General features: G+C 41.1%; 1 protein-coding gene across 1 annotated transcript in view; it reads right to left on the reverse strand.

The window, feature by feature from the left end:
• dtnbp1b (dystrobrevin binding protein 1b) overlaps positions 1 to 12,786 on the reverse strand; it is a 60,875-nt gene extending 48,089 nt beyond the window's left edge. The window contains exon 1 of the mRNA XM_062410641.1: positions 12,683 to 12,786. Coding sequence (XP_062266625.1) covers positions 12,683 to 12,713 — 31 coding nt within the window. The 5' untranslated portion in view covers positions 12,714 to 12,786. The remainder of the gene's footprint in view (positions 1 to 12,682) is intronic.
• Between the last annotated feature and the right edge of the window lie 132 nt (positions 12,787 to 12,918).

Raw genomic sequence — 12,918 nt, forward strand, 5'->3', positions numbered from 1 at the left:
AACTTTACAGTCTCAGACATTCTGTGCACCCTAAGCAATAATTATTTTATCATCAATTGACCATATGGCTGCTAATTGTAAATATGCAAGTTGCAAGTTGCGTGTTCACTTAAGTGACTTCTGAAGTGACGGTAAGAGTTTGCATTGTTGCATGCTGGAAAACAAGGGTCAGGTCACACAAGGGTCAGGTCACACTCTGCAAGTCACTATATGAGTAATTTATGTGTCTGTAAAATCTGTAACAAGTAACTTTGGATGCTCTCTTTGTCAGTGGCCTCTTTTCTCATCTGCCTCTTTTTAAAACACTGCAGGTTTATGGTTTGACTCAGTAACCTGACCCAAGACCTGCAACTGCTGTCAGAGGAAGTAACTTAGTGTATAACCTAGAAAACAATTTACTTATCAGTCCATTTTTTCCACATCTTTGTTCACAAAGTCCACCAACTAAAAGTATTTCATGATTTGTGGTTCATGTGAGGAAAACTGAGGGATAAATAAAGAGGTGAAGAAAGGAGAAACTGCACTCAGCTCAACAAGGCTCTGTTGTGTAGCACGGAAAACATCACACCCCTAAATCACTGCAAGTGTTGCTATGACAGCAAATCTCCATCTGATCAGTTCCGACTGCAAAAAACATCTCCCGCGCTCATGTCATTACAACTCTGTGTAAGCCAATTAATTTAAATTCTGATCAGTTAAACCTTAATACAAGGTTCTTATTATGTCTCATGCATTTGGTTTATTTACCCAGAGGTTCAGTCTTGTGAAGATTTTGCAATATCACAGGGTAACACGGACGATTTTTCCACCAGGGCAGCTTTGTGAAACTGGAAAACCACTCAAGGCATTTCTGAGAAAAGCGAGGCACTGCCTGATAGTAACCTCTGTGAATGATCAACCGAGCACATCTGTGTAAATGGCGCTTTTTATTTGAGCTCCTGACTGGAATTGAACATAAAAGGCTCGACTCTCCGTGTTACACACTAGGATTCCTGCAGGGATTCGTCTGACCCTCAAATCAGGATTGGCTGACTTTGTTCTGTACCTTCATTAAAATAACACCATTTGTTTTTTGTATATATTTATAGTATACCTAAACAACTAAAGACTTCCATCCATCATCTTCAGCAAAAAAGACAAAACCATACATTATAAAAATCCATTAAAATGACCCCACTGTATATTGAAAGCATGTGTGGCATCTTCAGAATTATACATATTAATCATGCTGCTCAACCACATATTTCAAATTATTGGTTTCACAGTTAGATTTATATATTTCAATGTTGTCATCATACCCTGCAGCATATTTGGTGGTACCTGTGTTCTATTGACTGATAAATGAGAGATGGTTAAGTCCGACTCTCTCCCAGTTCCAGTTTGTGGAGATGTGATTTAACCATTATTAAAATGACTTAAGTTGGAATTTCAATGACTTATTACAACAATCACAGCATCTCACAGGTTTAGTTTATGCAAGTTATTAGAATTGTCTGAGGTGAAGTATCCAGGAGATGCAGACTCGTGCCTTGTGTCTGTAGTTCTTTGAAAACATTTAGATTAAAACCTATATTAACAGTAGACGTGTGAGAATTATACTTAGATCCTCTCTTGAAAGATGCAGAAATATCAATAATCAGAAATTTAAACCTAGCTCTCAAGATGATGATCTTAAATGGGAAACGCATATTTCTATGCACTTTGTCCACCACAGTGGGCCGATTAAGCCAAAAGCAGATTGTTACACAGCTGGGATGATAGACACCCCCCTCCAAGCCAACACCTCCCGTCTCTAAGAGCATCTGCGGGCAGTGAATCACATCGGTAGCGGAGGGAGGAGGACAGAGAAGATCTGTGTTCTTCACTCTTTCTAAATGGCCGTGATGTTGGGAATATAATTTACGTTATTGACGTTTTAGATATTTGGTCGATGAGGAGACTTTACTGCTGCTGCTTTCGAAACGATTTGGCTGCATTTAAAATATAAATCAATTCAAAATGAATCAAGGTCTGAATATATGCTTTTTTTCAAATGATAAAGTGCATCATCAAGATGCATCAATCATAATTTTGTAATCACACTGTAACCTTCTGAAACGGGCACAAACAAAATCATGAGCTACATCTAGATTCACATCCACTCTCATCAGTATAGTGGAGGACAATTCATGTAAATTACTTGTTTGATTGCTGACTTTTTCTCTACTTGAAACATGAGCTGGATACAGACAATAAAAAATCAGATGACAAAGGCAAACATGTGAAAAGTTATGGATTTCAGATTTAAAGAAGTAGGTCTTCTGGTACAAGTTTTGACAAAACAAACAAGACAGGCTTTTAGCAATGCCCCTCCATCAATTAGCGATTACACCTTGGATGTTGTTGGGAGCTGGAGCCAATACCAGCTGACATTGGCCAAAAGACAGGTTTCTATGTCTGTCACAAGCCTGAGACAAATTCACGCTCACGTTCACACCTCATCTGCATGTCATTGGTCTGCGGGAGGACCGAGTAGAAAACCCACACAACATGCAGGGAACAGAGAAAACACACAAACGCAACAAAAGAAAGGCCCCAGCTGCTTCACACTCTGAACCTGCTTGCCCTTGGTGCACTGGCAGCATGATGCATTAATCATGCCCATCCATCTCTCAGCAGTGATGTCCTGCTCCGAGGGGCTTCATAATCCCCGGCTGTGCTCCCTCCTGCATTGTGAGTGAAACTCTGGTGAAAGCTCAGGGATGTTAACCAACCACCCGATTCAATGCCACTTCCAAGTACTTTATGGTAAACTGCTGTCACATGGCCTGTGTGCAGTCTGCCTTTTTAACATGTCACACAGGAGTGTGTGCGCGAGAGACAGTAGTGTTAAGGTGTCTCTTGATCGTAATCTATCACATAGTCAACCAGTTCTGTGCCGTGTGTAGCATCACCCCCACCTTGGTATTCCATGCACATAAATGCATTAGCACACACAAAGACACACACCACCTTGAGTTCAGATTCAGCAGACTATGGGCACAGCCAGTGATGTCACCATACATCTGGCCATATGCAAAGCGTGTGTGACTGTGTGTGTGTGTGTCCAGGGCTGAGTAATCTGGGCTGTCATCACAAATGCCCGGCTGGATCCATCCATCACACCCTCCTTTATCCTCCACAGACGCGGATCACACACGCGCCATCGAATTCCAACTCCAATTTATCATCCTGAGTCAAAGTGTTTAACTTGCCAAGAGTCCCCTTTGCTTCTCTGGGCCACTGTTGGTATCGTTTTACTTCTGCAAGGCCACACCTGAGGCTGAGTCACATCTGCACGCTTTGTGCCACACAAACACAACACACACAAACACACATGCAAATGTCAGGATGCCACTAAGGGAAGGAAAGTGGGTAGGGAATGAGGGGATAAAATTCCCTTCACTTGCACAAACCAAACATTTTTCTGTGTTAGCTGCACAAAGGAGTTGTTATCACCCCCATCAGTTTGTTTGTGTATTTGGAAACAAGATTAAACAGAAACAACTAAATTAATTTCGGTGTAAGGATGCCGTATGGGTCACGGAAGAACCCATTACATTTTGCTGTGGATCCAGATCAGGGGGCACTTTCTTTAAGAGGGTGAGAGAGGGCCTTCATAACCAAACACATACACATATCTAGGGGACTGATATCTATGGGGCTATGAAATTAGTTGTGGCAGAATTGAAATTAAGGGGACTGTTGGGCCTAGTTAGCAGTTAAAATTGTTAATATTAATTATATAAAAATATATTCACTGGTAAAAGCAGGGAATTATCTGTCAACTACCAGAATGTACCTCGGTTAATCTATATATTCCATGAAAGGCCTCGTCTGAGCAAGCCCAAACGAACACAAAAACAGGGGATTTAACTTGCTATGTAACTGCTGTGAACTGAGAGAGTCAGATGCTGAGTCACAATGTGACTCTCAAAGACAGCTTCAGGTTTTCCTACCATACACACAAACTCAAAGACTGTCAAGAGCAACAGAGACCTTTACTTCTTCATCTCAGGGTTTCAGTGGAGACCCAGACAAATGTTTATAATATATACTGTATGTAAGTAAAACTAATTTCTGCTCTTCCTGCCTACTGCATGCGTTGGTGCATCTAGAGATTATGTTCAGAATTTGGTCATTACGTCTTCTAAGGGAGAGTATGGAGGCTTAATGCCCTTGCAGAGTAGTAGTAGTGGTGGTTTTTCATTTACACCAATTACTGCCACTCTGTTTGCTCTCTAACACCACAAAATTCCATGAAGTCAAATTTGCCCTTTGGCAGCTGCATCGTGTGTCCTCTGCTTGGATTTACTGATCTCCGCCACATTATGTAACCATCTCTGGGGACCGTTCCTTCCCGCAATGTTTACAAACAAACTTGTCTGACAGAGGATGACACAGGAAATGGGAACTTGCCGTTCTCTAATTTGTTGCGCTCATAAAGACAGGAGAAGCACACTTCTCTCTTTCGCTCAGGCAGTCTAGATGATTGCCAGAGTATGATGGAGTAATTACAATCTGGAGGGCTTCTGCTAGAAGAGGTCAGGGTTGTCGATCATTTCTGGCGCGGCCGGCCAAAGACAAAGTCACGAGAAAAGTTAGCATTGGGGAGTAAAGGGAGAAGGATGGAGGAGTTGCTTGATGATGACAAAAGGAAAACAACATTTCTGAAACTGTAAAACCTCGTCTTTGCTTTTAAACAGATGATCTTACTGTAAACCACAGACTAAGCTCCTTTTCCACTGGTCAAAAAACGTAATAACATCAGTCTTTTGTCTGCAATTAGAATGGATTTAATCTTAATTCACTCCCGGGTCAAAAGACTCAGCAGAAGACTCAGGTTTTTATCTGGTTCCGGTCGACAGTGGTGAAAACGTGACACCTGGGTGAACGCACCGATTTGGAAAGACAGTGACAGCGCCTGGGGGAAAACAAGACACAAACTCCTCTATGGGAAATAGCCAATTACCTTTTATCGTTTAAATACCCTGTGTATACCCAATCATTTTGATGTAAAAGTGTTATTAGATGTGATCTCTTTGTTTTTTTGCACATTGATTTGACTTATTTTCATATATCCACCAAGGACAACACCCTATTGTGTCAGGTTAAAGAAATATTTCCTGGGTCCACTCGTTTATCTGGATCCGCTTCAAATGGTAATATCCTCTTCCTTGGGTCATGCCTCATCCCTCCACAACTTTTAATGAAAATCTGTTCGGTAAATTCTGAGTAATCCTGCTGAGAGACATACGTCTCATACAAACTCCAATGAAAACCTCCATGGCTTTAGTAACTGTGCAACGAAAACAAATACTCGTAATGAGATAATATCTTTTCTCTTAACATGAAGCCATCCTTGTTGATGGCTTCATGTTAAGAAAATACATTCCAGTATTTTATGAATGTAAAATACTGGCTCTGTAGGACTTTCCCCAATTCATTTCTCTAGGAGGCTAACCAAAACTATTTCCTATACTATACTTATACCAATATACCTCAACTTTAGTATTCTATATAGGAAGATGTTTCTTCAGGCACTTTTAGAATGGCTAAACAGGCAGAATGGTTTCTCCACAAGGTTAATCACTAAAATTATTTAAAACCTAAGAGTTAATTACCTAGCAACAAGGGCAAAACTTTCAAGCAACTAATTGCATTGAATTCACATACATCAGATGCATTAATCACGTTTAAGGAGATCCACTGAAGAGTGAATAGGTTTGTTGTGATCGGTTTGTTATTTCTCTTCAGTTGTGGAGTTGATGTTTCTTTCTCTTTTCAGTGCTCTATAGTGATTAAGACATGAGGAGTCCCACATGTAGTATTAAGTGACACTTTGCAAAAGAGGAGTCACGTTATCATTGAACACTCCGTGTTGTGTTTCGTTTGCCTAATGACGACACCACTTTTGTTGCTGCAGGGATGAAACTCGAGGCCAATTTCTTTTTCTTTCCTCGTCCTATTTTACAGATGCATATGTTGACTTTGCAGATGCTTTGTCAACCTCCGCTCCTCCATATTTAACTGCGCCAGTTAAACTCTTCAGATGAAAACTTCTCTAAACATATTTTTAGAAATATGCATGATGCTATGTTTTAGCCAAGACAAAGCACTTTTATGGCTGAATCTGTCTGTGAGTTACATGCGGTTCCACAGGCAGCAACGCATGAGTTAAATTCACACTTTGTCAGCCGAACACCAACATCATAGTCACCACATACACACTGGTTCCCAGCACAGACAACATTATTAATGACTGAGTAAAACTAAAGGCAAATCAAACTAGCTCCTTTTGTTTTCATTTCAAACTCCATTCTATTCATTTTTCATACTCCTCCATTTCCCCAGCACCTAAATGCAAATATGCTCAATTTTTGTACCATTAAAATAATCAGCCACACGGATGAGAAAACACAATAATTGTTCCAGTGACAGAACAATTTGTTGTGATATGTTAAATTAATCGATTTGCATTGTGGACGACAAGTGTTGGATATGATGAGGATGTAAGTGAAGTAGAAACTGAAACCTGGCAAGCAACCCATACATTTCAGAGTGTCATTAAAACGGTCACTGCATTTGAATGTTCATAATTAACGTTGTTTGCTTTGTGCCATTAACATGTTGGGGAAAAAAAACAATTTGGGCTTAATAAGCTGTCAACACTATGGCTGAGTATTTACTCATTAACACTGCTGTGAACAAATGCTGGTCTGAAGAACAAAACAAATTTCAATAGCCAGGGTTTGTGATGTCACAAAATGTATAAACCAATCCTGTCCACTTGTTGGTAGAGTTCAGTAGCTGGAAACAGCTCTTGCAAGAGGGCAACTCGTGCCTCAATTTTCTGTCCGAACCCGAAAAAACCAAGCCAATGTTTTCCTTAGTCATATATAGTGTATAAAATCCAGTTGAATGTCCAAGCCAATGTGACCAAGCCCCAGCAGACAGGCTTGGGTCGGGTAGCCACACTACAGCTCATACCCTGCAGGTGAGCCTTGAGTGCGGGGTGAGGTAACAGAGGCAGAGACATATTAGCATATTCATAGATCCCTGTCAAAAATGAGGAAGGAAAGGGGAAGATTTTCATAACAAACCTTTTGAATATGTAATTTTAAAGAACAAAGAAGAGTATAGTGTGTTAAGGGTGTAATAAGCCAGTGGATAGGGACTTAAACAGCTTTAAAAAATAGAGAGACACACAATCTAGCAAAGTGGCATGGGGACTAAAAGTACTGCTTCGAGAGGATACACATATACAGCAGTACACATCCCTTGTCAGAACATTTGGTTCAATTGTATAAAAATTGGTGAGGTTGTGTGCATGCGTGTTAAAAATAGCTGCCAGCTTAATGCACATTGACATGAGGGATGCTTCTATTAGGAAAAGCAGCAGTAATGAGAACACTTGTCATGTAACATCATTATTGTGCAGCCACTGTGCGTCGTATCCCATGTGACTGCTTCAGATTGTGTGGATGGAATGTTGGAAATTGAGGAAAACCTTGTTATCTTTCGTCTCATAATGTTTTCATTCGAAAAGCTATCTACTCAATTAAGAGATAAAGCACTTTATTACACACAAGATGTAGCTACTCTGACACACATCTTCAACTCCACTCAAACGCCATCATATTCTTACTCACACCCTAAGACATTAACCACACTAAGCTGGATCTAATGTGTGCCAATGTAATGTGTACTTGTTCTGTTCTGATGTAAAATCGTATTTTGTGCCCTTTTCCAGCCTCATAACACACTATCTACCTTTATTTTCACCGAATAAATTATCTTGAAATAGCAAAAATGAAAACCAAAATTGCAAAAAAAACATTTATTCACACTCGCATGACATATTCTGGGTCTTCCTTGCCTCCAACACAGAACTAGCCATGCATGAAATGTTCTCTGAGAGACCCAGAGAGGCGGAAAAATAACCATCAACAGTCCTGCGTGTCTGAAAATAGCATCTGCAATTAGTTAGATACATTCACTGCATCTGCATCAGCACACGGCAGTTCATGCAAAACCAACGTTATTCTTTATTCACTGAAATCTGTAGTAACCAATCTAACTATATGGGTGTCGTGATATAAAGTCTGCTCCCCGTCGAAGGCAACCACACCTCTACCCACTGCCATAACTTGTCAATCCATCATATCTATTGTTTTGGCTTCGGGACAGCCACACACCCTCAGCTAGCTCCTTAGTTCTCTCTGACAGTTTCCATTCTGCCCGGTAGCGTAAATCATCCCTCTCCTCGCCCGAATCCACCAGCTCGATCCTCAGGAACATTTCTTTCTCCAAGATCAGAGACGCCAACACAGAGTCTGTAACTTGTCTGGCTCGAGGCAACCTGGGGGAGGAACGAGAAACCCCGCGACGAGGGGGTGGGGCGCTCTTAGCCACCCTGCTCCTGACTTCCTCTTCCTTATGTTTCACCGATGTCACTTCTCTGTAGTCCGTGGTGGATGTGCTTGAGGAGCTCCGATTGGATGATTCGGAGGTGGAAGACAACCGCGTGTCCTCTGATTGGTCAAGGTCCAATTGATAGGCTAATTTCCTGTTAGTTTGTCTGTTGATGGAAAGACAAGGAGGCCATCGGAGGGAGAGGCACCTTGTCATCGCCAGCCACAACCGCTGAGGCCTGAACAAACCTGATCTTTGTGTTACATTTGTGTCACCGAAGTTTTCCCATTGCTCCAATCGCACACATTCTGCAGCCAATTCCGTCCTCACCTGCTCCGTGACTGGTTCTCCTTTAGAGTTCTCTGGTGAGGGTTTCTCTTCCCTGTTCTCGTTCCCTTCTGGCTGTAGCTGCTGATCCTCTCCGAAGCTGAAAGAACGGCTGAACCTCTGGCTCCTCTTCATCGCACTCTCTGCCTCCCTAACTGAATCTGACGACGAATCTTCACCTGATGAACATCCAGACTGTGACGACTGTTCTTCGGAATCGGTTAACCATGGTCGTTGACTCTCTTCAGACTCAGGGGAGCTGCTCGCCCTCTGGCCTTTCCTCATACTTGGTCAAACAAATCCTCTCCTTTGGCTTAGCGTCTCGGCCGTCCAGTGCTGCTCCTCTTTCAGATTGACGGGGATAAAAAGGACGTAAATCGAGGCTACCACGAAAACAACAACAGCCGCGCTACTACGATGGCACTTTCTGACATAATCTCTGCTTCAAGAGGCACAGCTTTGGCTGGGGCGATGGGCAGTGATGACGCCGTGATGTCATGTGCCCACAAACACTCGCGTGCACACATGCAGAATCCCACACATGGGTGTGCGTTCACGCTCCAGTCGGTGCGCGGTGACTTGCCTCGGAGGGAAGTGATGTCACATTGCATGATGTCGTACCTAGCCGCGAACCATGTGTCTGCAAATAGTGTGTGTCTGTGCCAGAGCCCAGATGGCATAACAAACAAAAAAGATGCCCTATCCCCTAATTTGACCTAGATGTGCACAAGGGGGATATATTTTGTTTTTGTTTTTCCCCTGCTCATCTTGCTCCAGTTCTTTAGCTCTTTGAATTGCATTCTACTTTCAGAATAAAAGTAAAATCCTCTATGAGTACAAAGTCGGACCCAGACAAATCTGCAAATACTACCACCAGCCTGCAGGTGCTTTGTACGTGCAGGACGTGAGTGTTTGTGTGGGTGTCCTCTCCTCAGAGAGAACCTCCAGTCCCATGTGGACAGTTGATGTTTGATCACCCGCTATCTGCTCTGCTTCTCCATTTATGGCTGCGGCGGCCGCTCGGACCACCCGTGTCTCCATTCGTTCAGTGCACACCTCCTTACATCACCTCCGGGCAAAAGGCCACTAACCCCTGCTGACTCCAACCTGACTTGCCTTATCACGCATCACACAGAAATAAATACGTAACTGTCGGAGCAGATGAAATCGGGGTTGTATGTGAGGGAGGCTGCAAGTCATTGACACCAATAGAATGTCACTGTATTGACTGAGCCACAAGGGTACAGGGCCAATTCCAATATTGTAGTAAAAAATGTCTGATACTGATATGTATAATAAAATTGGCAAGGATTTCTAATATGTTGTTAGGGTAATTGGGGCATGATATACTTTGTATGTAAATAAAAAGAAATGGAACAAACTTTATAGAACTTGAATTAATAAAACAAACTTGTTTTTTATGTAGAATGTTGATCTTCATGTAAATCTTTACACGTAAAACCATCTTTTCTGCATAGCTTAATAAAATAAAAGTTTGCATATAGATGCATATTGCAAATTTAAACACGGACTGCAATGTGTCCAGGAAATGTTCATATCTTCGGATTTTTTGTGGCTGATCTCTAGTTATGATCTCAGAAGCAGCTTGGATTAACAAACTAATACTTGAGGTGATCAGCAATGTCAGATGCAAACCACTGCTCCATGATAACTCAGTGGGAAGTCATGGTAAGAATTGCAAGCCCTCATTTTCCTGCACACTTAAACCGGTTCCGTGATAAAAGAAGCCACATGCACGGTTCATTTAGAATGAAAACCTGAGGCCCGTGAAGTTGATGTTTGCAGTACAACAAAGCTTGTCTCACTCCCATTCCATGTAAGAGCTTTTAATACAATAGCAGAGAAAGGAGGCTCCCCCTGGATCCTGTTGTATCTGAGTCATCGATACTACGTCAGGAATGCAGTGGTGGGACAGAGGGAGAGGGAGAGAGAGAGAGAGCACAAAAATATGTAGAGACATGGCCTCTAATCTAAAATGTCCCCTGGCTGACAAAAGCAGGACTTGGCCTAACACTGTGTCCTCCTCTATAGTAACAAACTATGAGTGCGGGGCTGATCTTTTTGCCTGGGCTGTTCCTCTCTGTGGAAATTCCAACATTTTGTGGCTGAATAATGCATCAGACAATAGTAGGTGCTGTGGAAGAAGTTGACTAAATACTGAATTATTAAAACTCTTTATCTACATGTCAGTGAAGGCACCGGAGGAAGAAGCTTCCACTTACTATCACAGAGGAAGAAAATGGGAAAAAAAATTAACAACTAGGCAGATTTTTTGTTTCCTGGATATTCCTCAGGTTTGTTTTAGAGTTATCTACATATATACAGACACATATTGATATACAGATTGATTGATATACATATAGACATACAGAGGTATAGATAGATATACAGAAAGATAGTTAGAAATATAGACAGACATGTAGATAGATAGACATACAGACGTATAGATGGATATACCGACAGATAGATAGATATATAGATAGATAGATAGATGGATAGATAGATAGATGGACAGACAGACATGTAGATAGATAGATAAATAGATAGATAGATATACAGACAGACATATAGATAGATAGATAGATAGATAGATAGATAGACAGACAGATAGATAAATAGATAGATAGATATACAGACAGACATATAGATAGATAGATAAACAGATAGATAGATAGATAGACAGACAGACAGATAAATAGATAGATAGATATACAGACAGATATACAGACAGACATGTAGATAGATAGATAAATAGATGGATATACAGGCAGACATATAGATAGATAGATAGATATAAAGACAGACATATAGATAGATAGATAGATAGATAGATAGATAGACAGACAGATAGATAAATAGATAGATAGATATACAGACAGACATATAGATAGATAGATAAACAGATAGATAGATAGATAGATAGATAGATAGATAGATAGATAGACAGACAGATAGATAAATAGATAGATAAATAGATAGATAGATATACAGACAGACATAGATAGATAGATAAATAGATAGATAGATAGATATACAGACAGACAGATATACAGACAGACATAATGATAGATAGATAGATAGACAGACAGACAGATAAATAGATAGATAGATATACAGACAGATATACAGACAGACATGTAGATAGATAGATAAATAGATGGATATACAGGCAGACATATAGATAGATAGATAGATATAAAGACAGACATATAGATAGATAGATAGATAGATAGATAGATAGACAGACAGATAGATAAATAGATAGATAGATATACAGACAGACATATAGATAGATAGATAAACAGATAGATAGATAGATAGATAGATAGATAGATAGATAGATAGATAGATAGATAGACAGACAGATAGATAAATAGATAGATAAATAGATAGATAGATATACAGACAGACATAGATAGATAGATAAATAGATAGATAGATAGATATACAGACAGACAGATATACAGACAGACATAATGATAGATAGATAGATAGATAGATAGATAGATCGATAGATAGATAGATAGATAGATAGATAGATAGATAGATAGATAGATAGATAGATAGATAGATAGATAGATAGATAGGTAGATAGATATGAACAGGAAGTGTGAAGTTAGTAGTGGGTCAACAGAGTCCAGTCATAAAGTTATTTTAAAAGGTGTTTACAGTTCAATGGCACAAAGAGTTGTATCAGGTGGAACTTGTCCTCTGCAGCAGCCCAGGTGAGACGTGGGTCTGCAGGTGGGAACAACAACGTGGCTGCTGACATGAAACATTCATACGAGCTCCGGACAGAAGCTGCAGAGACGCGGGGCGGAACGTTTTCCCGCTCCCGCTCCTATTTCTGGAAGAAGTCATCCATTATTCACACACAGCGATGAGGCGCCATTAAACTCACCCCGAGGTTCTGCTGGAGGCTCCCCCGCCATCTCTGAGGAGGTAAGGAGAGGGTGAGGACCGGTGCACCGCAAGGGGGCGCTTTGGACTCACTCACTCTTGCCCCCCCACCCACACCACGAGCTGCGAGCGGAGAATACGTAAATGCGACTTCTCATTGGCTCGCACGCCGCAGCGATTCCATCAAACCGGCGCCGATTGGTCCGCTGCTGAGTGGGCGGCGCCGAGCGAGGCATT

Source organism: Platichthys flesus, chromosome 17 (genome assembly GCF_949316205.1).
Source record: "Platichthys flesus chromosome 17, fPlaFle2.1, whole genome shotgun sequence".
Lineage (NCBI taxonomy): Eukaryota > Metazoa > Chordata > Actinopteri > Pleuronectiformes > Pleuronectidae > Platichthys > Platichthys flesus.